Source organism: Pelobates fuscus, chromosome 7 (genome assembly GCF_036172605.1).
Source record: "Pelobates fuscus isolate aPelFus1 chromosome 7, aPelFus1.pri, whole genome shotgun sequence".
NCBI lineage: Eukaryota > Metazoa > Chordata > Amphibia > Anura > Pelobatidae > Pelobates > Pelobates fuscus.
This window is the reverse complement of record NC_086323.1, coordinates 143,472,599-143,499,373: the sequence shown is the minus strand read 5'-3', so window position 1 is coordinate 143,499,373 and position 26,775 is coordinate 143,472,599. Positions and strand designations below refer to the sequence as shown.

General features: G+C 38.5%; 1 protein-coding gene across 4 annotated transcripts in view; it reads left to right on the top strand.

Annotated features, from left to right (window-relative positions):
• MTMR14 (myotubularin related protein 14) overlaps window positions 1–26,775 on the top strand; it is a 65,017-nt gene that overhangs the window by 13,879 nt on the left and 24,363 nt on the right. For all 4 annotated transcript variants that reach the window (XM_063426745.1, XM_063426743.1, XM_063426744.1 and 1 more), the window contains exons 2-16: window positions 5,103–5,251; window positions 7,175–7,283; window positions 8,308–8,383; window positions 9,174–9,231; window positions 10,118–10,240; window positions 11,886–11,959; window positions 12,339–12,409; window positions 14,702–14,776; window positions 16,771–16,837; window positions 17,261–17,346; window positions 20,867–20,943; window positions 22,126–22,162; window positions 24,015–24,088; window positions 25,458–25,510; window positions 26,388–26,526. In XM_063426745.1, coding sequence (XP_063282815.1) covers window positions 5,103–5,251; window positions 7,175–7,283; window positions 8,308–8,383; window positions 9,174–9,231; window positions 10,118–10,240; window positions 11,886–11,959; window positions 12,339–12,409; window positions 14,702–14,776; window positions 16,771–16,837; window positions 17,261–17,346; window positions 20,867–20,943; window positions 22,126–22,162; window positions 24,015–24,088; window positions 25,458–25,510; window positions 26,388–26,526 — 1,268 coding nt within the window. The remainder of the gene's footprint in view (window positions 1–5,102; window positions 5,252–7,174; window positions 7,284–8,307; window positions 8,384–9,173; window positions 9,232–10,117; window positions 10,241–11,885; window positions 11,960–12,338; window positions 12,410–14,701; window positions 14,777–16,770; window positions 16,838–17,260; window positions 17,347–20,866; window positions 20,944–22,125; window positions 22,163–24,014; window positions 24,089–25,457; window positions 25,511–26,387; window positions 26,527–26,775) is intronic.

Below are 26,775 nucleotides of genomic sequence, written 5' to 3'. Positions count from 1 at the left end.
TGTACAAATATAAGAGCCTGTACATCTACAGTCCAATTTTGGGGTAATGTTGTGAATGTGGAGTGAACACCAGGGACATTCCATTGATTTCATCAGTGACTGCTGTTTAAGTTTGTGTGAGCAAATAGCTTAACCCCTTAAGGACGCTGGACGGTTCAGGACCGTCATCGGCATTTTTCACTTGCCGACCGACGACGGTCCTGAACCGTCCTAAATTTAAAATTTACTTACCCGATCGCCGTCGTTCCCCCGGCGGCGATCGGCGGTGCTCCCGGTGTGGGGAGACTGCCTGCAGCCCAGACAGTCTCCCCATGGCGGTTTAGGACCCCTGTGGCCATGTGATCGCCCAACAGGGCGACCACATGGTCACAATAGGTGTCCATGTGTCTGCCTTCAGGGGGACTGTCTGTGCTGACAGGCAGTCTCCCTGCAACTGTAAAATCCCCAAAAAAATTAAAGTTATAGTTAATAAAAAAAAAAATATTCTAATATATGTGTATATATATGATATATAGACATATATTATACCTATATAATATATGTCTATATATCATATATATAATGTCATGCTAAGTGTATTTTTATATTAATATGTACATATATTAATATAAAAATACACTTATAATTAATTTACACACGTGTATATATATAATATATATAATAACTATATATATTGTATATATATATTATTATAAAATACGAATAATAAATAATTTAAATTAAAAAAAATTAAAAATAATAATAAAAATTAAAAAAAATTATATATCTATACGAAATTTTATTCTAACTGTATTTTGATATTAATATATATATATTTATATCAAAATACACTTAGAATGAAATTGTATATATATCTATGTATATATAAATAAATAAAAAGAATGCGAACTATTCATATGTCCATATACAAAATTACATAAATAATTATATAAATATACACGTAGACTTCAAATATATAAATATGCATATATATTTAAATTCTACGTGCGTATTTATGTAATATTTTTACATAATTAAGTTATTTTATTGATTGCAATTTAAGGGACCTGCCTGCCAACCCAGGCCGAGAGTACAGAGAATTGAATTTGCTATCACTGTATTTTACCCTGTAACGTTCTACGACACCCTAAAACCTGTACATGGGGGGTACTGTTTTACTCGGGAGACTTCGCTGAACACAAATATTAGTGATTCAAAACAGTAAAACATATCACAGCGATGATATTGTCAGTGAAAGTGACTTTTTTTGCATTTTTCACACACAAACAGCACTTTTACTGATGATATAATTGTTGTGATACATTTTCCAGTTTTGAAACACTAATATTTGTGTTCAGCAAAGTCTCCTGAGTAGAACAGGACCCCCCATGTACAGGTTTTATAGCGTTTTTGAAAGTTACAGGGTCAAATATATGGGTCAAATATTTTTACATTGAAAATGGCCAGGTTGGTTACGTTGCCTTTGAAAGCGTATGGTAGCCCAGGAATGAGAATTACCCCCATGATGGCATACCATTTGCAAAAGAAGACACCCCATTTGCAATACCTTGGGTTATGTCCAGTCTTTTTTAGTAACCACTTAGTCACAAACACTGGCCAAAATTAGCGTTCAATTTAGTTTTTTACTTTTTTCACACATAAACAAATATGAACGCTAACTTTGGCCATTGTTTGCGACTAAGTGGCTACTAAAAAAGTCTGGACATACCCCATATTGAATACCCTGGGTTGTCTACTTTAAAAAAAATATGTACATGTGGGGTGTTATTCAGCGATTTATGACAGATAATAGTGTTACAATGTCACTATTGATACATTTTAAAAATGTATGTTTTGAAACCGCAATATCCTACTTGTACTTATAGCCCTATAACATGCAAAAAAATAGCAAAAAGCATGTAAACACTGGGTATTTTTAAACTCAGGACAAAATTTTGAATCTATTTAGCAGTTTTTTTCATTCGCTTTTGTAGATGAATAAAAGATTTTTCACATAAAAGTAAAAAAACATGTATTTTTTTCAATTTTTCATCATATTTTTTCATTTTTTAAAAATTAAATTACATGGGATTATATAAATAATGGTATGTAAAGAAAGCCCCTTTTGTCCTGAAAAAAACAATATATAATTTGTATGGGAACAGTAAATGAGAGAGCGGAAAATTACAGCTAAACACAAACACCACAAAAGTGTCAAAAAGATGCCTGGTCGCAAATGTACAACATCGCAAAAAAAGTCCGGTCCTTAAGGGGTTAAACACATGGTGCATCGAAAAATACTGCTGCAATTAGGTGTTGGTTATATCATTATGGAAGGTGCTCTTTAACTGGCTGGAACCTTTAAAGTTTAAAAGGATACTGTAACTACGAGCTGAAAGAAGCAGTTTTGGTGTATAGATCATACCCATGCAGTCTCTCTGCCATTTAGGCTTGAAATCAATTTTGTTTATGCAGCCCTTATCACACCACCCTGCTTGTGACTTGCACAGCCTTCCTTAACACTTCCTGAAAAGTAACCTAGATATATTAGGTTCCCTTATTGCAAGGTAACATCTGATTTGACATTTTTTTTCCATGCTGGCTGTGAGAGTCACATACAGGGGACATGCAGTTAGGGCTGCATACATAGAAACAAAAGTGATTTAAAGGACCACTCTAGTGCCAGGAAAACCTACTAGTTTTACTGGCACTAGAGTGCCCTGAGGGTGCCCCCACCCTCAGGGTCCCCCTCCCGCCCGGCTCTGGAAAGGGGAAAAGGGGTAAAACTTACCCTTTTCCAGCGCTGGGCGGAGAGCTCTCCTCTCCGCCTCCGTTCCGCCCCGTGGGCTGAATGCGCACGCGCGGCAAGAGCTGCGCGCGGATTCAGCCGGTCGCATAGGAAAGCATTTACAATGCTTTCCTATGGACGCTTGCGTGCTCTCACTGTGATTTTCACGGTGAGAATCACGCAAGCGCCTCTAGCGGCTCTCAATGAGACAGCCACTAGAGGCTTTGGGGGAAGGCTTAACCCATTAATAAACATAGCAGTTTCTCTGAAACTGCTATGTTTATAAAAAAAATGGGTTAACCCTAGCTGGACCTGGCACCCAGACCACTTCATTAAGCTGAAGTGGTCTGGGTGCCTAGAGTGGTCCTTTAACTCCTAAATGGCAGAGGATTGAGCAGTGAGGCTGCAGGGGTATGCTCTATACACCAAAACTACTTAATTAAGCTAAAGTTTGTTTTGATACCTAGAGTGTCTCTAACTTTTTTCAAGGGGGATCCGTATTGAATGCGCCTACTTCTCCAAACTATAAGATTAAAACTATATATACACTATATACTATTCTAAATGTATACTATTTTTGGAGTATTGTATTCATTGAGCATTGTGGCCAACGCTAAGGCTGATATTTGAGATCGAATATTCACAATTTATTAGAAGTTTTACACAGTTTTGTGTTTTAACACTATAAGGTTTAAAGACAAATTTTGTAAACACACCAGGAGGGAGTCAATATTACACGTTCTGATCAAAACAAATTGTAAACAAAACCTGGAAATCACGCTAAATGTCTATTCAACCGTAATTCACCTCTTTTATATAATAACACACTTATTATATATCTTTATATTCAGGAGAAACAGGGCTTTAATTTCTCATTAACTATTCATACATTAAACCTTTATTATGAGTAAAATAAAAAACTGAGAAATTAAGATTTTTAAAAAATCTTTAGTTCCGCCTGACATTTTAGCTGTAAATGTCATAATACTGTTGGATTTTACCGCAATAAAATGCACATATTTGTATTCAGCATAGTCTCACGAGTACAACAGTACCCCCCTTTAACAGGTTTTACGGTGTTTTGGAAAGTTACAGGGTCAAATATCGCACGTTCCATTTTTACTTCTTTTTTTTTTTTTTTTTTTTACATTGAAATTTGCCAGATTAGTAATGTTACCTTTGAGACTGTGTGGTAGACCAGGAATGAGAATTACCCCCATAATGGCATACCATTTGCAAAAGTAGAGAACCCAAGGTATTGCAAATAGGGTATGTCCAGTCTTTTTTTTAGTAGCCACTTGGTCACAAACACTAGCCAAATTCTCTGAAAAGGCAGTGTTTACATGAAAATGCCTGAAGGGATCTATTATACTCACCCAAACTAAATTTAAGCTGTAGTTGTTCTGGTGACTATAGTGTCCCTTCAAAGGATCACCAATGCTTTAAAAAAAATAATGTATTTATTTTTGTCTGTTTATTGATTAAGCATATATATCTCTAACAAATGGTGTAAAGTGCAACGTTTGAATGACAGTCACATTGTATACATTTAAATAAAGTAACATAATTTCTTATGACTGTCAAATGAAATCTAGTCAGATCGACGAAGGCATTCACCTATGGTCTGTTTTAACTGCATCCCTGTAGAAATAATAATCCCTAGACGTTTGGTCCATGAAAACCAACTCGCAAAGCAGTGTTTCATATGTGATCTTTTACCTGCCTGGTATCTGCTCAGTGTTGCACTGTCACTGTCTGGGGTCTTTTTTATAATTTGCAAAGACCACCAACGGTGGCTGTCTGATGCAGGGGAAAGAGTGTTTTTTGTTTTTTAAAATTTAGCTGAAAAAGACCCTCGTGGCCACTGCCGTCATATTAAGCTTCATCTGCCAGGAGCTCAGGTCAGTGTTGTACTCTTGCACATGCGCGAGAGTACAAAACTAAGGTCAATGGATTATCCTGCAGGATCCTCCACAGACCCAGCCCTTTCCCCTACACCTGTCATTGATAACGTCTGGAGAAAATGCCACAACTTGGCTGAGGCATCTCTGCCTTTTTTCAAGTTTTGTAAGGCTTACTTTGTCTTAGTATAACTCTACTTTTGTCTTCATATATTTTTGGACTGAATTGAAATGAGAGGTTTGTGTATGAAAGTACAAAGCCTGGCTACTGTGTGCTCTCAGTAATGGGATGCGTGGACAGTGCAGAGGGCCTTTTCCAGTACAGAGTCAAACAGGGATCTTGGTGGTAGTCTTACTTGCACCAATATAGTCCTGGTTTGTGTCTTTACTTCTCCGTATCAGGGATTGTTACATTAATGCTTGTATTTCTGCAGGTGGAAAATATTGAAAAGCGCTGTTTGGAATTATTTGGGAAAGATTATTGTTTCAGCATCATCCAGAACGCAAATGGGGAGCTTTGCAGTCATTACCCGCGACAAATCGTCTTCATGGAGTATGAGAGTGTTGAGGAAGACAAAACCATGTAAGTGTAAACGGTTTTGGTTGCTATGGAATCTAATAACTATAATTTTAAGAAGTGTGAAGATCGTGTGTCTTGCAGGACAGCGGGGGCCTTTAGTGCAGCTGTGAGTATATTGTGTATTCATGGACTTCTATGCAAAATTAATCTCCAATATTTCAGCTTTCAGGCTCAGAACATGGCAGGAGGGGAATCTCCATAAAATGCTTGCTGGAGAAATTAAAATGTCCATTTATTAATGCATCTGTCCATATTTAATTAGCTGCCCTATACTGTGAAAAAATATCAGATTCACTGTAACACATTGTGCACCACAGCCTTGGGAAATCCCTTTATGTCCTTGCATATCTTGCATTCCAATGTTCTTCAAAGGGTTACTATGTTCTGTCTTTGGAAAGCTATTTAAATTTGCTCAGCATGACCTCACAGCCAGAGTGCCAATATAGGTAACACTTGCATTTTGCTATAAGTGGTGCTGGTTTTGCAACAACCTTTTAAAGCAAGATTTCCACTCCATAATAAACCTTGCTCCTTCTAGACTTACCCAGAGTATGCCAATTGCAGCTGCATTGTAATGTTGCATAGTCATTGGGGAACTGCTATAGCACGCAAGGGGAAGTGTTTTTTTTTTTTGTTTTTTTGTCGTCCCTCTGATCTGCAAGTCAGCTTCTATTGACACAAAAATAGCGGTTTTAGGAAATGCATTTAACTTTGCAGTACAGCATATTAACAACTACATGATACCTTCCAACATATGCAATAGCCAAAATAGGACACTTTAATTTTAAGGGTTTGGCAGAAGTTGGGCTGTCCAACCATTTGAGGTATCTGAATGTGAGAGAAAATGCAGTTTAAACAAGAATTAGACAGATATTTTTCCTAATTTACTGCGGAGAAGATTTGTTATGCACTCAAAGTGTAGAAATCCTAAATTTTTTTTTACAAAAGTGAAATTTGAATAGAAAAGAACAAGGGGATTATGGGTTGAAAAAAAAGTCCCTTTTAAGAAGGGATGCTGCATCCCTTCGGATTAGTAGGGCATTTGCTCTTGGCATGGCTGCATTGTTTAAGGAAAGGTTGTTATTCACTATGCAGGTAGGGGGCAGCATATCTCTATGGATGTACAAAAATGGCAGGTTCTATTTTAATTCATGGCTGATTGTCCTCATAGCTTGTATTGGCTAATGCTTGTCACACCTAGATTATTCCCTGTGCCAATACATACAACATGAATCTTTTATGTAAGCTCTATTCTACCTTAATCCAACATGTCATGCTTCGCACACACCTACCTTTTCAGCTTTACCTGAATATTCTGTGCAAGAACAACACTCTGTCTGGATAGGTTACCATGAATGCACAGGCTCCTGTGCTAGCGTTCATGTTTTAGAATAAACTTGGCGGATAGGTCAGTTATTTTTATACTACTTAAAATGAGACTGATAAACCATTGCTACAGCTCTTGCTGAAAGTTAATATGTATTTGGATTGTGTATATACTCATAAATCTGATGTTAATAAAAGCAGGCAATAACCCTGGTATAAAGATGTGCCATACATATAGCATAGCGCAACCTTTTCATACTCTATAGGGCTATGTTTAACAATGTTAAAAGGAATCCTAACTCAGTTTGCATAACTCACCATAGCCTGTTTCTCTATGTCCAGCCTGCACTAGCTGTTGTGGCAATGCAAGCATACATGTATAATGTATGCACTACTAAAATAAAGAATTAAAAGCAAAATAAAAAAAGCAGGCTCGTGTTTGCAGATGTACTAGATATTTCAGAATATATACATCAGTTTGCCCACATGAACTATTATGGATAAAGGCCATAACCTTAAATGCCTTCACTAATATTTACTTTTATCATGTAGGAAAAAGTTGTGAAATTAAGCCTTTTTTTTTTTTTCCCCCTGTTTCAGGTTTGAGAGTACCGTACAAGTCGGCAAGCTGCAAGATCTCGTGAATCGCAGCAAGATGGCACGTTGCCGAGGGCGCTTTGCCTGTCCGGTCATACTCTACAAGGGAAAGGTAAGAAAACATACCTTCCTTGTACCTTCTCAGATTGCTATCTCCCAATCTTTTGGAGTATCACTGAGAATACATGTATAATAGAAGACTCAAAAATTGTGATTATTCCAATAGATGGTGAGTTAGTGTGAATACTGACTCATAACTGGTATGCAAGTTCTAGATTCCAGGCTACAGTAAACGGCAACTATGGATATATTGGCCAGTTAGAACGATCTATGGCAGTTCTGTTTTGATCTTGCTATACAATGTCACTTCATCCTAGTCCTCTGGCTTTTATTGTCAGTTTATTAAAATAAAAAAAATCTGAAATATGCATAGTTACTCCTCTCCCATCTTCCACTTCTAAGCACTTTTTGCTGGTCTATCATGACACAGCTCAAAAAGCCCCTTCTTTCTGCACGGTTTCTCTAATAACAGGTGTTTGTTACCTCATGTATCGCACTGAATATTTCATAAGTATAACGCTGCTGATGACGACAACTTCCATAAACCCTTTTCTGTATATATTGATGGAGTAAATTATCACTGTGAAAAGTATTAGAGCATCATGATCCCATCTGTCTCTGGGCAGTGGTGACTTCTCGGATATTCAAAGCCTGAGAATTTTTTTTTATTTTATTAATCATGCCGCAGCATTACACATGAGAAATATTTATTTAGAAAAATAAATAACATTTTTATATATATATATATATATATATTATAACATTTTTTTTTTTAAATGTTTCTCATGTGTAATGCTGCGGCATTATTAATAAAATATATATATATATATATATATATATATATATATATATATATATATATATTATATTAAAAAGTTTAGTTTTTTTTATACTTATCTTCAACAAGCGGTCATAAATTACACATCAAGTTGGAATTATTTATTATACAACACCATATCCACACGTAATGTTATGTGGAATGTGTGTGTGTGTATGTATATTTTTTTGTTGTCAGTTTTTAGGAGTGTTTTGTTATCTGTCACTTACTTATTTTTTCCCCTTTTGTTTTCTTAAAGCATATTTGTAGGTCGGCAACTCTGGCTGGATGGGGGGAGTTATATGGCAGGACTGGTTACAACTACATTTTCTCAGGTACAGTGATTATCACGGACAGGTTTTGGAAAACTATGGAAACTATGGCGATTTAGCTCTGTGTGAAATAAAGCCTTGCAGTAACTGCTATAGAGCTGTGTACCCTTTGTTTTGGCTCATGTCAAGAATACTACATTTTACAATCCTCTTGTAAGGATATATATGTGATTAGACCATAGCTGCAAATTAAACGCCGAAAAACACTTTTCTAGGTGGAGGTTTCTGTATTGGTAAAAAGACTAAAATCTCCAATTTACTATGCAACCTTCGTCTTATGTCAATATACTAGTTCAGGTGTCTTTAAATCTAACCTGTAGTGTAGATTGGAGACCTGTTTAGGGAGAGCATGCAGATTGAATTCACAATTAGCGGTAATACCACACAATATCCACTTGGTGGTAAGACTGTCCAGGACAATGCAGGATGGATCTATCCAAACGATGTGTCAAATTCCTCTCTGGCATGTGGTGCATTGTACATTGGCAGGATCTGTATATACATCACCAGGGATTAGCTGTGGTTAGCAATAGTTTTGTGTTTAACAATAAGAGCATGTATGTATGTAAATCACTCCAAACATCGGTGATTACATGTTGTGCAAAACAGCTTTATATTTTTTTTTTTTGTTTGTTTTTTTCTCTTGTTCTTTTTTTTGTTATAGTGTGTATTACGATGAGAATACACAATGTGTTTATGTTGCACAGTGCATCAAATTTTGACACTAAGCGTTGGTGAAATACACCCATTGTTTGTTTCAAATAGTTTCATGTTCATATTTTATTCCCTGCAGGGGGCTCAGATGATGCTTGGGCAGATTCGGAAGTTGCAGAAGATGACGCTGCAGTCAGGTGTGGATTTTTCGGTTTCTCTTTAGTCCTATATAAAGAGTCATAGGATTCGATCTTTCAGTAGAACAGTTTATTTAATTTCTGTGAAACTTGGCAGGAACTGTGCCAGACATTTCAAAATCTATTTATATTCCCTTTCCTACCGTGGAAAATGTAGGCCTGTAAATCTGTCATGGGTTATTTAAAGGGACACTATAGTCACCTGAACAACTACAGCTTAATGTATTTGTTCAGGTGAGATCTATAGCTCCCTGCAGGCAATCTAATGTAAACACTGTATTTTCAGAGAAAATACAGTGTTTACATTGATTGATAGGAATACCTCCAGTGGCCGTCACTCAGACGGCCACCAGAGGGACTTCCTATCATGCAGGGCCCTAAAAAGGCCCTGTACACGTCAGACGTATTAAAATACGTCTGACGTGTTCAGGAGAGAGAAGGCACTGTGTGCGCGCCTTCTCTCTCCAGCCTGTCAGCAGAGGAGGGGGGCGGGCAAAGACCGCGAGCTGAGCTGTCAGTCAGCTCAGCTCGTGGCCGCGCACATGCGCGGTAGTGCGCTCAGGACTTCAGAGGGCGGCATGAATGCCGCCCTCTGAAGTATGTGCGGTAAAGCCGCGCATGCGCACAAGGGAGCAATGACGCTTCCAAATGGAAGCGTCTGATTGCTCCCTGCTCGCGCCCGCCTATTTCGTCATTTTGACGAAATAGGGGGCGCGGCTTCACGAGGCTCCCGGCGCTGGAACCAGGTGAGTAATTTCGGCTGCCTGGAGAGTCCCTTTAATATATTGACCTGGAAGCAGCAAGACTGCAGCCTGTTTGTAGGACATGGTATTAATAAAGCCTACAAAACCATAAAATGTATTTTGCCTGTCACTTGTTATTTCAGAAATGGAGATTCACAACTCTTTGACAAAGTTCGTGGCCATGATATCAAGTTGTTACGATACCTCTCCGTTAAATACATTTGTGATTTAATGGTGGAGAATAAAAAAGTGAAGTTTGGATTAAAGTGAGTATATATATATTTTATTACTCTTCCTATTAGTTTGTAATTAATTGTAAAGGTGCTTATTGTCTAACCCTTTAGCATGGGGGTGCACATATCTGTCAAAAACAAAGGTCTTGGAGGCAGGGGGAAATATTATTCATGTAATGTACTAACGTAGTACATCATTAGTGCAACTGCAAAGGTGTTCGAATGAATGCCTGTTGGTTGTACAAGTTGGATAAAGAAGTTATAGAAAAGTTGTGAGGTTTTTAAAGCAATTTAAGGTAGCTAAAAGTTACAAATCGCCAACACCTGAAATGTTGTTACACATAAGTAAAATATAAATTAAAAAAGTGTAACCTTTTTTTTAATTCTGAAGAGTCATTCCATAAAAACCCGGTTATGCCAAACATGGGCAGACTATACTGGCAAAGTGGAAGTGAGGTCACAAATCAAAAGCTCACCAATAAATGTAGACATTTCTAAAAGTATGTCTATGAGCTGAAAAGGTCCAAGGTGAGAGACCCCAAAAAATGTGACAAATTATAGTGATAAGTTCATTTAGAACAGATGCAATCCATATGCTTCGCAGATGACGTTTAGCTTCGCAGATGACGTTTAGATTCAACGAGATATATATATATATTTTTATTACACACACCTACCTGATTTTCACTTCTTCCATCCTGCCATAAACTATGACCTGCGTGCTACTATTCTTGGCGCACTGCATCACATGGTGTGGATACTTTCATAGCTACTCTGGGTCTACAAACTGTCAGTGTTTATTCTTGTACCAATAGCACAGCAGCTAAGATCCTGCACAGCTACTCTTGATCTGTGAGTTTGTGGTCTTTGCTCTTATACCAAGGGTATATCAGTAAAGGTCCCAAGAAGGTTTACTGGTCAATACCTGACTTTAATAAATCATCAGGGTTAATCACTGTCACACTAAATCCATTTAGACATAAAAGATACACATTAAATACTCACTTGTATATGTATACCTGCATGTACTTGTCATTTGTGGCTATACCTGCCTGATTTTAGAAGGTTTTTTTTCTGGTTTTTATTCAATAAATGTTTAATATATTTGTTAATGGAATACTTTAGGTACCGTAGCTGAAACAGACTACCCATGGCTTGTTCTGATGCAACTCACTGTATTGCCATTGGGCTCCAGGCTGCAAGTGGCAGAACATCTCTGTTAAATGGTGAATACTTTAATAGGACCACTTCGACCGCCATAACTTATTGACAATAAAGTTATGTTGCAAGGAGGTCCTGGGTGCTGTCTTAGTCTTAGCACGAATTCAAGTAAATCCAGAACCCCCCAAGCAAAGCCAATGCTTCTCCATGTCCCTTCTTTCACTCACTCTCCTTTCTGGATAGTGAGTGAAAGAAGGGACATGGAAAAGCAAGGTAAAGAGGGTGGTGCAAAGTGGCAGTGATGGGGGGTGGAGGGCGGGAAGGAGGGGGGATTGCAGGTAAGGAAAAGGGGGAAGAGGAATAGTTGTGACATATGTTTTTAATACTATCTTGAGGTTGGATGCCGGATACCTATTGTATCCAGTATTTATCAGTGGTTAGGTTAGCAGAGGCAATCAAATATTATATGAATATATGTATGTGTGTACATTGATTACGTTTTTCATCACTTCCCTAGTGTGACCTCTTCTGAGAAAGTGGATAAAGCTCAACGCTATGCAGACTTTACGCTCCTGTCTATCCCTTACCCAGGTACATCATGATACAATATTGTACTTACAGTTGGACTGTCACTTTCCAGGATATTATTATAATAATTTTTTGTTATGCTTACATTTTACAAATATAATATTTATATGGTGTGAAAAATCTAATTTTAAATGTAGAAATCACACCTTTTTATCCTGTAACTTGTGCCATCTTGGCTCTCTGTCAATCATTGTTAAAAGCTCTGTCATGCTTACCTGGCTGTTAACATAGAGAACTTTACAAAGTGTGTAAAATGGTTGAAATATGTGAAATAAGTAATGCTTCCCTCATAAATTAGGATTATTTCTACACATTCACAATATAATCTTATAAACTGAGTAAACTAGAAGTAAAACTAAACTTCATCTTCATCTCTTTGCAGGCTGTGAATTTTTTAAAGATTATAAAGATCGGAATTATTCTGCTGAAGGGCTTGTTTTTAACTGGAAACAGGTAAGGCTCCAATTTGTGGACAAGTAAAGGTGTAGTGCCTGAAACACAAAGCTGTATTCCTGGCACTACCGATCCCTCTAGCCTACCTCGCTCCCCCTCCTACCCGGTAAATAAAGGGCTAAAAACCCTTTATTTACTTGCCTTATCCCAGCGCCGATGTCCCTTGGTGCTGGGTCGAAGCTCTGATCCCACGATGAGCGGGATCTTAATGCACATGCTCCGCAAATTCTGCGACCTCCATACAGGAAAATATTGAATCAATGCTTTCCAAATTGGGGAAAATCTGACGCTGGACGTCCTCAGGCAGAGTGTGAGGACCTCCAGTGTCCGATAACGGACCAAAAGTCTATTACGTTTCCGGAAGTGCCTCCAGTGGCTGGCTGCAGCACGAAGTCTGCCCACAGTGGCTGTTTACCAATGTAAAAACCGCAGTTCTCTGAAACTGCAGTGTTTAACATTGCAGCACTAAGTGCAAAAGGGACACATCACCTAGACTACTTCAATTGGCTGAAGTGGTCTGTTTACCAACATTTTCTTTAATGGCTGTTAAAATGTAATGGGCATATTGGCCTGGCTTGGCAAGCTTTCTATACTTAAAACTGACATGCCACCGAAAGGTTTATTCCCCTTCATGCAAATTACTAGTTGATTTGCTTTAAATTAACACTCCAAGCACCATAACTACTACAGCGCAGTATGGTGCCTGAAGTATCCTGGCACACCCCTATGCAAGTAGTCAAACCATTTTAGAGCAGTTTGGCTTCTTACCTGGGGTCCATCAGGCAGTGATCCCTTTCTCCGGTGATCCCTTTCTCCAGCTCTAAGCCTACGTGCGGGCTCTGCGATGCAGACTTCAGCTCAGGAGGGCTTGGGAGCTTCCATACATCCTGGAGGCTAATGAGAGCAGGTGGGGAGATGTGCCTACTGAATCCTAGGTAAGAAGTGAAACGGTTTTAAAACGCTTTGCTTACAATGGGGGATCGTCACTAGGGCATTCCTGGCACCATAACTACTACCGCTCATTGTAGATTGACATGTATGACTTGTAGGGCTATTCACTAAAGTGAATTTTACACTTTCAGGCCAAAATAAACAAACTGGAAAAATTCTCCCAGTCAGCTGTTTGTCCGGTGGGGCTATATTGGCCTGATTTTGAATTCAATTTAAAATCCCAGCAATTCTAATTTTTTACTAAATAACCCTTGTGGTCTCTGCATCAAAGGCCCTAATACTTAAAACAACTATTTTATTTATTTATTTATTTATTTATTTTTTCATATGTTTTGATAATCCAGGAAATTAATGTAGTTTTTTTACAATTGTGCTAAGGCAGATTATAAGAAAATGTGTCTTGCTTCCTGCAATCATGAGCGCAGAATAAAACTAAGATAGCAGTATGCTAAAGGTAAAAGCACTTAGGTGCTTGCAACGTATGAGAATATTAAAAAATGTACCACACAGAACAAATTCACAGGCCCACCCTGCAACAGCAGCTATTATTATTCTACAAGTCTTTTATACATTCTGCTCTCCTGTTCGAATCACTGCTTTTATAATCCTCTTGATTCTTGTGATGAGGATGGACAAGTGAGAATATTTCCAGGTAGCATATGTGCTTAATGGAATCCTTATTTTGGATCCTCCCTGCGGCTGATCAAGAAGAAAATGAAGGCTATACACCAGTGGAAAGGTTCCAGATACAAAATATTTGAGCCCCAAAAAATTTCAAAGGTTTTCAATGAGTGAGGGTAGCTGTTATCCTGAAATTCGGAGAGATGTAGAGCTAAATGCCAAAAGCAGGCGTTACAAGTAAGATTTGAAAGCACTACAAAATGAGATGGAGCTGTAACAAATGGTATATCCGTGTATACATACCTATTTCAGTAAATAGTTTGTAAAATATAATACAAGAAAGTTTAATGGTGCAAGGAAGTTATAATATTAATAAAAGTAAAGGTGATATGTCGCGCTTGCAAAGGATGGAGCCAAACCTCACACTTGGCTCTGATGGAAAAGACCTGTGGGACTTTAAGAGACCAGCACCCTGTTCCGTTTCCTTTAGCAGGGACTGGTAGATGGTTCCAGCTAGCCAGGGAAATCCGTAATCAGGAACTCAACAAGATGGATATAGTAATATTTAGTGAATTAGAAAATAGAATAACCAAAGTATAAATATAAAAGTCCAATTGGAAATAAAATATTACGTCTATTAGGCTTATCACAGTGTTTATGTAAATGTTAAAATTTCTTTTTTCGAATTTTTTAATTTTTTTTGTATTTCTTTTCTTTAAGGATTTTGTTGATGCTCCTCTAAGTATTCCCAGCACTCTGACCAGAAACCTTAACATTGATTGGAGTGCGTATCAGGTCAGTGCAACAATTCTAATTGTATCCTTCATCATGGTAGACTGGCCACAAATGCTATTCATTTGTTACACTGTTGCTACCCATAATATATCATGGGTACACGTTGGTCCTTATTACAAGAGGGGACAGATCAATAACTACAGCATACTGAAGCTGATATCTGCTACAAGTCAGGACATCATTCAAGTCCTACATTCTAATACGGATGTTTTTCATAGGCAGTCTGCAGTACCTTGGTCTATGCTTGCAATGACTTTTCATTTGAATCCAGTTTAGTCAGGTGGCATGAAGAGCGTAAAATGACCTAGTGAACTCCGACAAGCATGTCAATGGAAAGCAGAACTTATTTCTTCCACCTTACTGCTTTTTCCCCCTTAACTTTAGTTGTGAATCACCAATCCACACAACAAACGTTTTCGTGTTTTTTGTTGTTTTTTTAAATGAATTTGTTTAGAGCTTCCTTTTTCAAAATGATTGTATCTAATTTGTATCTTTTTTTTTTTTTTTTTTTTTTTGTGATCCAGTACAGTTATGTGTCAATTTAACCCCTTAAGGACCAAACTTCTGGAATAAAAGGGAATCATGACGTGTCAGACATGTCATGTGTCCTTAAGGGGTTAAACTGATAAGGAAGAATAATCTGTGACCTATATTCTGTTTGTTAAATTATATATCTGTATACACTTCATGTGACCACTTATTCCAGTAATTAATCACTGATTTAAATCATTTTGGTGCTTGAGTACTGGATTAGAAATGAAAGTAATTTGGGATTATTCCATTTCATTTCATTTTATTAGAGATATGAACAGAACTTGGCTCGAGGGTTTTTTGAGAAACTGTTTGAAAACCACTGAACTATAGTATACTCTTGATGGTGGTTTGCTGGCTGTATGCATATCTCATTGGCAAAAAAAAAAACTTGCAAAAAGAACAGGCAATAGTCTGTGTCTTAACCTCCAGTTAGTTCATACTCCATTGTCAAACTAGTTTTGGCTTTGTTGGAACATTACAGAGAGAACCTATACCATTTGCATATGCCACTGACCCCACACATAATCAGACCTAAACTGAAATGGCAGGTTTCCTTGTGCTAGAGGGATTCCGTATCGCTAGTTTTATCCCCATTGGACCTTTGTGGAAGTAACATATACTATTTGCAAATTCAACTGATCCAAGGGCTGTCTAGATCCAACAGCAGGTCACCTCTGCACAAGATGTACAGCAATCCTTTCTAGACCTAGTCAGTGAGGAGTAGCTGCTACCCTCTCTAGGCACAATGATTAGAAAACCACATAATAGCAGATACCATAGCATACTATTCTGGCGCTTAATACCAGAGTTCCAGAATATTATGCTGTCCCCAATAGTAAGATGCTGGGGTACAACACTGGCTATAGGATTCATTACTATGTGCCCTATTAACTCAGCTTTCCAGTTTATATTTGTAATCTATAGCATTTTGCAGCGTGATCATCTCTGCAGTATAAAGCCTAGTAGTAACTTTTCATAGTAGATCTTGTATACATACAGTTTGCTGTACATTTTGTGTATTCTTGCTCTCTATGTAAACGTTTAGCTGCTAGAAGGGACTGACCGGTCTAGCTGTTCAGATCTTGTGGTGGCGAGTTAATGAATTGTAGTTACATTTGGCAAGAGTCATGTGACATAACGTGCTATTGGCAATTAAAAAAATGCTGCATCTTTATAGGAGTCTGGTCTGAACTAGAGCACAGCCCAGCAAGAAGTAGAGGATTGCGAAGCTGACTTTTTTTTTTTCTTTGGAAACACAAGCTACAGACCAACACTCTGAAAGCATCCTTCAGGGTCTGTCTGATGGTAGTTTGTGTTAATGTGATTTTTACTTTGATCGATGTTCATCTAACTTCATGTTTTGACAAGCTAAATACTTGTGGAGATGTTATGCATTTAGGATTGTATTCTGTAAAATATTGACCCCGCCATCAACCTTTTCCTATTTTCTTCTAATTCAGAGCTGGGACTTGGTGAAGCAAACCCAGAATTACCTGAAGCTTCTCATCCATATCATAAACAGTGATGGTAAGAGATTGATTTTAAATCAATTAATTCCTCCTCCCCCCTCCTCCCCATAATGATTCAACTTGAAGCAACCTTGTCACTAGTGAGTTTTCTAATATAAAAAATAAATATATATATATTTCCTGTAAAAGTGTTACCTGTGTACATAATCTGGACTACAAGAGTCTTTTTCTGGCCTACCGCAATACCCTTCAATAAACTCATAATTGTCTGCATTAGATACACAGGACTCCATTTGCAGTGCTTTGCCCATCTTACTTTATTTTATTAGTCATATGATTAGATAAAACCTGTTTGAGTGAAAATATCCAACATTCAGCACTAGGACGGTTTTCATAGTGATTTTAGAGTTTTTATTGACTTAATTTTTTTGGATCTTCTGGCTTCTTAATATTAACGTTTCCTCCTGTTAACTTCCTACAGACAACAATGGCCTCCTTGTACACTGTATTTCTGGCTGGGATCGCACCCCACTGTTTATTTCTCTCTTGAGACTCTCTCTCTGGGCTGTAAGTGACATCAAGACACTATATCTACAAATGATAAAACCCTTAAAGACCAATTATGGTTTATGCCTTCAAAACAATCAGATGTATAGATGGATACTTTACAAAATTGTCAATGCTAAACAAATAGGACAAGCTTTTCTACTGTACAGTCTCTTGGAGCCAGACTGGTGCAGGCAAAAACAAAATTGATCCTTAAGGGGATAAAAGTGGTGTTGGGAGTTTGAATACATTTATGCAACAAAGTGTTATGTACAGAAGTATTTTAAAACAGAATGCATATAGCTGGTGCTGAATGGTATATGTGTGATGTTTTGTATATGCGTTGATGTTCCAGATATAGCTCTGTCTATTGCTCAGTCACTTTCTGTACAACAAAGTACTCACTTTATTAATACAGACACAACAGGTTCCTCGTGTTGCTACCTTATTACACAGGGTTTCTTCAGGCACCATTTTGATCCCTAGAACATCCCACTTACTGATGAGGCAGGAAGCAGAAGAAAAGAAGTGCATCATCAACAGCCCAAATGCCCATACATCCAACACACACACACACACACCACCCCCAACATCCCATACATGCCACCTACTTGCCTTCTCAAAAAACAGAATAAAGAAGTCAACATTCATTTATGAACAATTTAAATCAAGAACATTATTATAAAGGAAGTCTGAGGTAGCAATATATGTAAAAACATAATCAACAAGGCATAAATTCAATAGCAAACCAGTAACTAGGAACACTCAAATGGATGGGAGCCATGAAAATTACAAGGATCACTATCAGCGCAGGCGTGCCTTGAAGGTGGAATCTGTATTATTTTGCCCATCATCCAGGTCATCTGATATACATGGCCTAAACTGATTTGTGTGCAACATAGAATGTGACGGCAGATAAGAACCATTCAGCCCATCTTGTCTGCCCAATTTTCTAAATACTTTCATTAGTCCCTGGCCTTATCTTATAGTTAGGATAGCCTTATGCCTACCCCACGCATTCTTAAACTCCGTCACTGTGTTAACCTCTACCACTTCAGCTGGAAGGCTATTCCATGCATCCACTACCCTCTCAGTAAAGTAATACTTCCTGATATTATTTTTAAACCTTTGCCCCTCTGATTTAAGACTATGTCCTCTTGTTGTGGTAGTGTTTTCTTCTTTTAAATATAGACTCCTTTACTGTGTTGATTCCCTTTATGTATTTAAATGTTTCTATCATATCTTCCCTCTTTCTACTGCTATACAACCTATATACCCTATACAACCAAGCATTCTGCTAGCATTTCTTGCTTCTCTGTTACATTGTTTGCCTACCTTTTTAAGTCATCAGAAATAATCACCCCTAAATCCCTTTCCTCAGATGTTGAGGTTAGGACTCTATCAAATATTCTGTACTCTGCCCTTGGGTTTTTATGTCCAAGATGCATTTTCTTGCACTTATCCACATTAAATGTCAGTTGCCACAACAGTTTTTCTAGTTTACCTTATTATGCCTCCATCGCGCAGAGCGTCCATAGGAAAGCATTGAGAAATGCTTTCCTAAGGACACTTTGCACTCGCATGCGCATTCGGCTCCGCTGACGTCGGCGAGGGAGGAGAGGTCACCAGCGCAGAGGGAGCCCGGTGCTGGATTAAGGTAAGTAACTAAAGGGATTTTAATCCCTTCAGCACCACGGGAGGGGGACCCTGAGGGTGGGGGCACCCTCAGGGTACTATAGTGTCAGTAAAACCGCTTAGTTTTCCTGACACTATAGTGATCCTTTAATCATTTGCCATTTGGCTTATCCCTCCTGGAACATCAACCCTGTTACATATCTTAGTATCATCAGCAAAAAGACATACCTTACCATAAAGACCTTGAGATCCTTGAGGTACCCCACTGGTGACAAGCCCATACTTTAAATATACTCCGTTGACAACAACCATCTGTTGCCTGTCAGCCACTGCCTTACCCATTCAACAATATTGGAATCCAAACTTAAAGATTGCAGTTTATTGATAAGCCTTCTATGTGCAACACTGTCAAAAGCCTTACTGAAATCTAGGTAAGCAATATCTTCTGCACCACCCTGATCTATTATTTTACTTACACAATCAAAAAAAATCAATAAGATTAGTTTGGCACGATCTCCCTGAAGTAAACCCATGTTGTCTCTGATGTTGAAACCCATGTGATTTTTAGATGTTCAACAATCCTATCCTTTAACATGGTTTCCATTACTTTCCCCACTATATATACATACACAGACACAATTTGAATTTTTTAGAGAGGGGTGGGTGTGTTTTTTTTTTTTTTTATCTTTTTCTGCAGATGTGAGTAATATAGAGGCATAAGCCACTGGCCTGTCTGTCCCATCAGCCATGGAATGAAACAGAACTCTCTTTAGTCCGTAGCAAAGAAAACTAGCCTTTCCAAGTCACAATGAACTACTAACTAGTTATTTAGATTTATAGAATGCTAAAGCGCATTCTGCTGTTTAGTGCCATTGTCCTTTGATCTCTCAAAAACTATGTAAAGTGTACAACACATAACCTAAAGCACAAAACAATTATAATGATTTAACAGACCAAGATAGGATTCAGTTGTTACATTTTGTAGAGTTGGGAGCCTTGACCTTATCATCCATTATTTGCAGCCCATGTCTGTCAATCACATGAGCACACAATTCAAGACAATCCTGCATGCATTGGCATGTATCCATATTCCATACACCGCCCATGTACCACAATGTTTATTATTATTATTATTATTGCCATTTATATAGCGCCAACAGATTCCGTAGAGCTTTACAATATTATGAGAGGGGATTTAACTATAAATAGGACCATTACAAATAAACTTACAGGAACAATAGGTTGAAGAGGACCCTGCTCAATTGAGCTTACATTCTATAGGAGGTGGGGTGTAAAACACATTAGGACAGGAATTTGCAATTAAATAAGGTGGGCTGCCCTTTAGGAGAGGGCAAGAGACAGGTATGTGAGGTAGGGGTTAGTCTTGGAGGCCATAAGCTTTCATAAAGAGCTGGGTTTTAAGGCACTTCTTAAAAGATGCAAGACTAGGGGAGAGTCTGATGGCGGTAGGCAGGCTATTCCATAGGAAGGGAGCTGCCCGCGAGAAGTCCTGCAAGCGCGAGTTGGCCGTACGAGTGCGGACAACGGACAGGAGGTGGTCACGGGCAGAGCGGAGAGACTGAGAAGGGACATACCTATGGAGATATGAGGGGCTAGAGTTGTTCAGTGCTTTATAGGTGTGAGTTAGTACCTTGAATTGACTCCTATAGCATACAGGAAGCCAATGTAAGGACTGGCAGAGGGGTGAGGTGTGAGAGAAACGACTAGAGAGGAAAATCAATCTAGCAGCAGCGTACGTGTGTGTGTGTGTGTGTATATATATATATGTATATGTGTGTGTGTGTATATATATATATATATTTATATAATATAGCACCTGGTGAATACCAACTTGTCCCTGCTTTATAAAAAGATACTTTGACATGGTTGACTTTGTATATTACAGGACGGTATGGTTCACAACAACCTGAAACCTGTAGAGATTCTGTACCTGACGGTTGCATATGACTGGTTCCTCTTTGGGTGAGTTTAAATGGGGCCTGAATATCTGTTTTTAAAATGTGGACACACCCGATTTACTTTTAAGGTCATACAAGCAGCCTGAAAGACCCTAGCAAAGGGCTGGTAGCACATCATCCAATAAGTTTAGTTTCCATTTAAAAAGAGAGCGAGGTATAATGAATGCACTTACAGATGCAGATTAATAACTCTTTGAATGCATGTAATCTTCTACCTTGATTTGGAGAGGGTGATTAGGAATTCAAAAACTTGATGTGACCTTTAAAAATAACAAACCTTTCAGGATGCAGATCCTAATCCCCAAAAAAGCCTAGTCAATGTCTTGGAGCGAGACATTGGGGGCAATAATTTGTATTTTTGGCAAGCACCTAGGATTTTTGAGTGTTGGGATGTGCTAACCTCCAGATATTTACAGCTGGAATGATAAACACTAATTTATATAATGAAACACAGCCCTGTTACTTCTGCTTATTTAGGATTTATTTTTATTTGGAATAAATTGCTCTATGAGTATTATTTACTGAAGTGAGACTTAAAAGTACATTTCAACTTTTAGGACAGCATAGCCAAAATAGAAGCATAGCTGATTAAGAATTTCCCCAACCTGACTATTTTGGCCTCAAATTTGGATTCTAACTTCAGTGAGGAACCCTGGATTTCCACAAGTTCAATACCATAAAATTCTAAGCAGGCTGTCAACAGCAGGCACTTTTCAAGCAATGTTATTCTCAGAGCCAGGTTTTATTTATTTTTTATTAAAGGACCACTATAGTCACTCAGACCACTTCAGCTCAATTAAGTGGTCTGGGTGCCAAGTCCCCCAGGTTTTAACCCTGCAGCTGTAAACATAGCAGTTTCAGAGAAACTATGTTTACATTGCAGGGTTAATCCAGCCTCAAGTGGCTGTCTTAATGGAGTTGACGTTGGAGGGGGAGGATAGGTCACCAGTGCAGAGGAATCCCGGTGCTGGATAAAGGTAAGTGGCTGAAAGGGTTTTAACACCTTCAGCCCAGCGGGAGGGGGGGCCTGAGGGTGGGGGGACCCTAAGGATTATATAGTGTCAGGAAAATTAGTTTTTTTTCCCTGACACTAAAGTGATCCTTTAAAAAAAAAAATTAAAATTTACATTTTATATATTCTATATTTTTCTAATAATGTGACTTTATTACATGTTTCATATCTTAGACACTTGTTGGTTGATCGTCTATGTAAAGGCGAAGAGGTAAGCTACCTTATCTTTCTCTACTGGCAAATGGCAAAATACCTTGCTTGTGATTTCAATGTGCTCTCACTTGCGTTTTTAAACCTTCTGCCTTCTTAGAGCCTGTCCATGCTTTCTGTTTTGATTGAATTTCAGCAGTAATTCTATTTACACGTACGCATAAGTTTAAAGCTAATAAAATGCCATGCTTGTAGAGCATTTTTTTATTTTTTTTTGGCAAAGACACCACAAGTTGATTTGTCTGATTTCATGATGGCATATAGAATGGAGGGAGGAAAATACTCAGCTGCTATTGATCTGTTGTCACCTCCTGGTTAGTCAAGCCTCATTCATATGATAGACTGCATATCTATGGAACAGTGAGTGTATACACTGATCAGCCACAACAATAAAAACACCGGCTTATTATGATGTAGGGACCCCTTGCGCTGCCAAAACAGCTCTGATGCGTTCAAGCATGGACGCCACAAGACCTCGGAATGTGTCCTGTGGTATCTGGCACGAAGACTTTAGCAGCAGATCCTTTTTAAATCCTGCAAGTTGCTATGTTGGGCCTCCATGGCTCAGATTTGTTGTACACCACCCCACAGATGCTCAGTTGGATTGAAATATGGGGAATTTGAGAAACATCTCACAGAGTTCAAGGTGTTGCCTTGGCCTCCTGACCATCCCTGAAAAATGTCAGTGTGGCAGGGTGCATTATCCTGCTGAAAGAGGTCATTGCCATGAAGGTATGCAGTACGTGTCAAAGTAACCTCTGCATAAATGCCAGGAACTCGCAGAACATTGCCCAGAGCATAACACTGCCTCTGCCGGCCTGCCTTCTTCCCTTTGCCTGGGGAAGAGATGGCAGCAGGATGAACAAAGAACGCACGCCCCTAGCCTTCCACCTGATCTAAAAGAAAACCTGTTTTATCAGACCAAGCAACCTTCTTCCATGGTGCTATGGTCCATTTCTGTCACATCCCCACTGCAGGCAATTTTGGAGGTGGACATGGGTCATCATGGGCACTCTGACAGGTCTGCCGCTAAGCAGCAAACTACGACGCTCTGTGTGTTCTATTATGGCCAGCATTAAGTTTTTCAGCAATTTGAACTCAAGTAGATTTTCTGTGTGATTGGACCAGATGGTCTAGCCTTCGATTCCCACGTGCATCAATGGACCTTGGACACCCATGACCCTGACATTGGGTTGGTACTAACCACTGCATACTAGGAATACCTCACAAGACTTGACATTTTGGAGATGCTCCAGTCGACTAGCCATCACTGTTTGTCCCTTGCCAAAGTCACTCAGATCTTTTCGCTTACTCATTTTTCCTGCTTCCAACACTTGAAATGCAAGAACTGACTGTTCATTTGCTGTTGTAATGATCTAATCAGTTATTCACTTCGCCTGTCAGTTGTTTTAATGTGGCTGATCAGTGTATAGTCTCATGCTGTAGGCATCTATTGCACATAACTTAAGCTCCTGTTATTTGCTATGTTTTGTCAGAAATCATGTCATACATCCCAATACTCCTTTGTTTTATGGTATTTTTACATAAGGCACGATGTATGTTCTCCTGTAGCAAATTTCTTGATGGTTTTGAATTTCAGAGTGGTTGAAATGCATTTTATTTTATTTTTTCTTAAACCTCCCACTACTTTACATTACATTACATTAAACAATGGATTGTGAATTACAAAGTCAAACCGCAAAAGCAAATTTAGATCATTGAACTGTGCTACATTTTGTCCTTTAACTACTTTTTTTTTACTGTATTAAACCACATTGTGTCATTTGTCATACCGACACATTCTTTCCATAACCTATCAGTTCTTATCTAACAGAATTTCTGTTCTCACGCAGATCTTTTTCTTCTGCTTCAATTTTTTGAAGCACATAATTTCTGACGAGTTCTCCTCAGCTGGGAGGAAAGTACGGTAAGTATACGCAGTAAACACTTGAAATAGTTGATATCTTGGTGATAGTGTGTGCCATCAGTCCTCTGCTGCCCTGACCTAGTTTATTAAGCATATTCTCTGCTGGAAATCTTCCGCATGAGTGTATGGTGCAGTAGAAAAAGTAAGTTAAAAATTAAGAAATAGTCAGGCATTTCTGTTGTACTCGTTAAATGGCCTATCTGGTTTGCATTGGTATGGAAGGACCAAATGTTAACAGACAGCTCATATGGGAAATTATAGGCACCCTGACCACAGCTCTCATTGAAGTGGTCTGGGTGCAGTGTCCCAGGTCACTTAACCCTGCAAAGGTAATTATTGCAGATTTTTAAGAAACTGCAATAATTAGCTTGGTGGGTTAACTCCACCTCTAATGGCTTTCTACCAGGCATCCACTAGAGGGACGTCCGGGCCAGTGGGGGACTTTTAGTATGCATGAGACATCCAGCGTCACCCAAACCCCATAGAAAAGCATTGTATAATGATTTCCTATATGGGAAATCTTAATGCCAGAGCTGCTGTTGCTGTGTATGCATATTAGGTCTTTCTCGTCTGATGACGTAGGCGGACTTGTGCCAGCACTGAGAGACGTCGCGCTGGGCTGAGGTAAGTGACAGAAGAACCATTTTGTTTCCCTTTAGGAACTTGTATAACAATTTCCATTGCCTTTAAGTACATTTAAAGGGCACCCCATAGTTTACAAATTCACAAGTAAAATGTTTCCGAGGCAAATGTCCAGGTTTTAATCTAATCCTGTTGCTTCCTTAAGGTTCTGTTTGTCTTATGTGTCTTGTATCCCTTTTGTAAAGCAATAGTTTATGGAAAATCTATTGAAACAGACAAGTGCAGCAATTGCATTTGGGCCTATTGTGTGTGTGGGTTTACTTCTCCATGACTTAAGGCAACACTGGTCAGGCTTTAAAGAAAATCTACAGTGATGCATTATTTGCTAGGATTCTCTAGTGCTGGAGGGGATTTTGCCAAAGTGCAAATGAATTTTGAGTTTTCATTTGTAAATACTTTGCATATGACATCATGACATTGAAGAGGCTGCAATCATGGTGTTTGTCAATCTTGCCGAAGATAGATGTTGACACATGAGCACTAAATAATATAGATGATGATACACATTTTACTCAGAAGGATGTGTGTGTAGCCTTTGGTAGTTTTCAGTTTTCCCCCTGTATTGATGTCGTTGTCCAAATGAATGGTGCATTGGAATGATGTAAACTGAATTGACCTTTGCTTGTAGATATACCTGCAACTCTGAGATACAGCAGTTAGAGCTTTAATAGCTGTGCTGTTTCAATGGTGTACGTACATGCATTTAAGTTTTGTTTCTGTCCATCAGGCGGAAAAGTTCCCGAGAACCTGCTTTATCGTTGGAAGACTTCTGCATGTTGAGTAGGTGACCATATATTAATCAAATGTTACACTCCAATAAAAAAAAGAAAAGTACTTCTATTTATATTGTAATATACTAAGTAGTATAGAAGTAATACTGCTGATATGCATTTTTATTATCAGAATTTCACAGCTAGAGCATTCAGAATATAAAAAAATTGATTCTCATGGCTACCTTTCTTGTTGCCTGGGAGACAATTGACGAGCAGGAGCTACTTTCCCAGGGGGTTGGCTGGGAATCTGTTAATGAGCAGGGGCCACCTTCCCAGGGGTGTTTGACACCTATTGGCGAACAAGTTGCACTACTTTGGTATCTGGGCGTCTATTGGCAAGGAGGGATCACTTTCATTACCTATTAGTGAGCAGGTACCTTTATTGGCAACAAGGGGCCACTTTCTCATTTACTGAGCAATGCTACTTTCTGGGGTTGCCTGGGCATCTGTTTCGTAGACAAGTGGCTTTGAAATTTGAACCAAAAAAAATATATTTGAATGCTAGTTAAGCAACGACTTTTTTTGACTAAAATTACGATTTTCCTAAAACACTTGAAAAATTTTTTAACAACGTATTTATGACTATCTGTGACAATGGCGTCTATTTCCTGTCAGACATGTTTATGTGCCCTTTAACCCCAGTATCACTCAACGTTAAATTATGTGTCGTTTTTGCTCAGAAATGGTTTAGACTTGATTAAGGGAGGTTCTCCCAGAAGCTTCTAATTTGAAAATTCTGTTAGTCCGATAAAGGTATTACAAGATATTAATTTCATCTGTTAATTTACATCTGCATCACTGGACTAATGGGCTACAATCTCTACTCTAACACTTTGTGAGTCTTGATCCTTGTGAGCAGCTATGAAATGTTTTCTTTATTTCAGAACGCAGGGATCGTGGCAGCGCCACTAGTCTCAGCAGCGACTTCTCTGTTATTACTGAAGATCTACCTGGTTCTTCTGCAAACACGAACACAGAAATGGTAGATACTGTGACCTCTGGAGCCCAAGGCCACGCAGTTTGGTAAGATATGGATCTTTTGCCTATATTACGTATTTTTAGCTAGCTGAAATCTTTCAGGATCAGGGGGATGCTCACAATTTTAAATAGTTATATAATTCCACTTCCCAGTGTGTGAAAGGCTAAACTGGCCAGTTACACATGCAATATGCAATCAATCTAGTATATGTAGGAAAAATAAGTCCCTTGTGTAGGCCATACACTGTTCCTTTTCCATGTGATTGCAGTTTGGTCATTTACAAAGAATTGGGC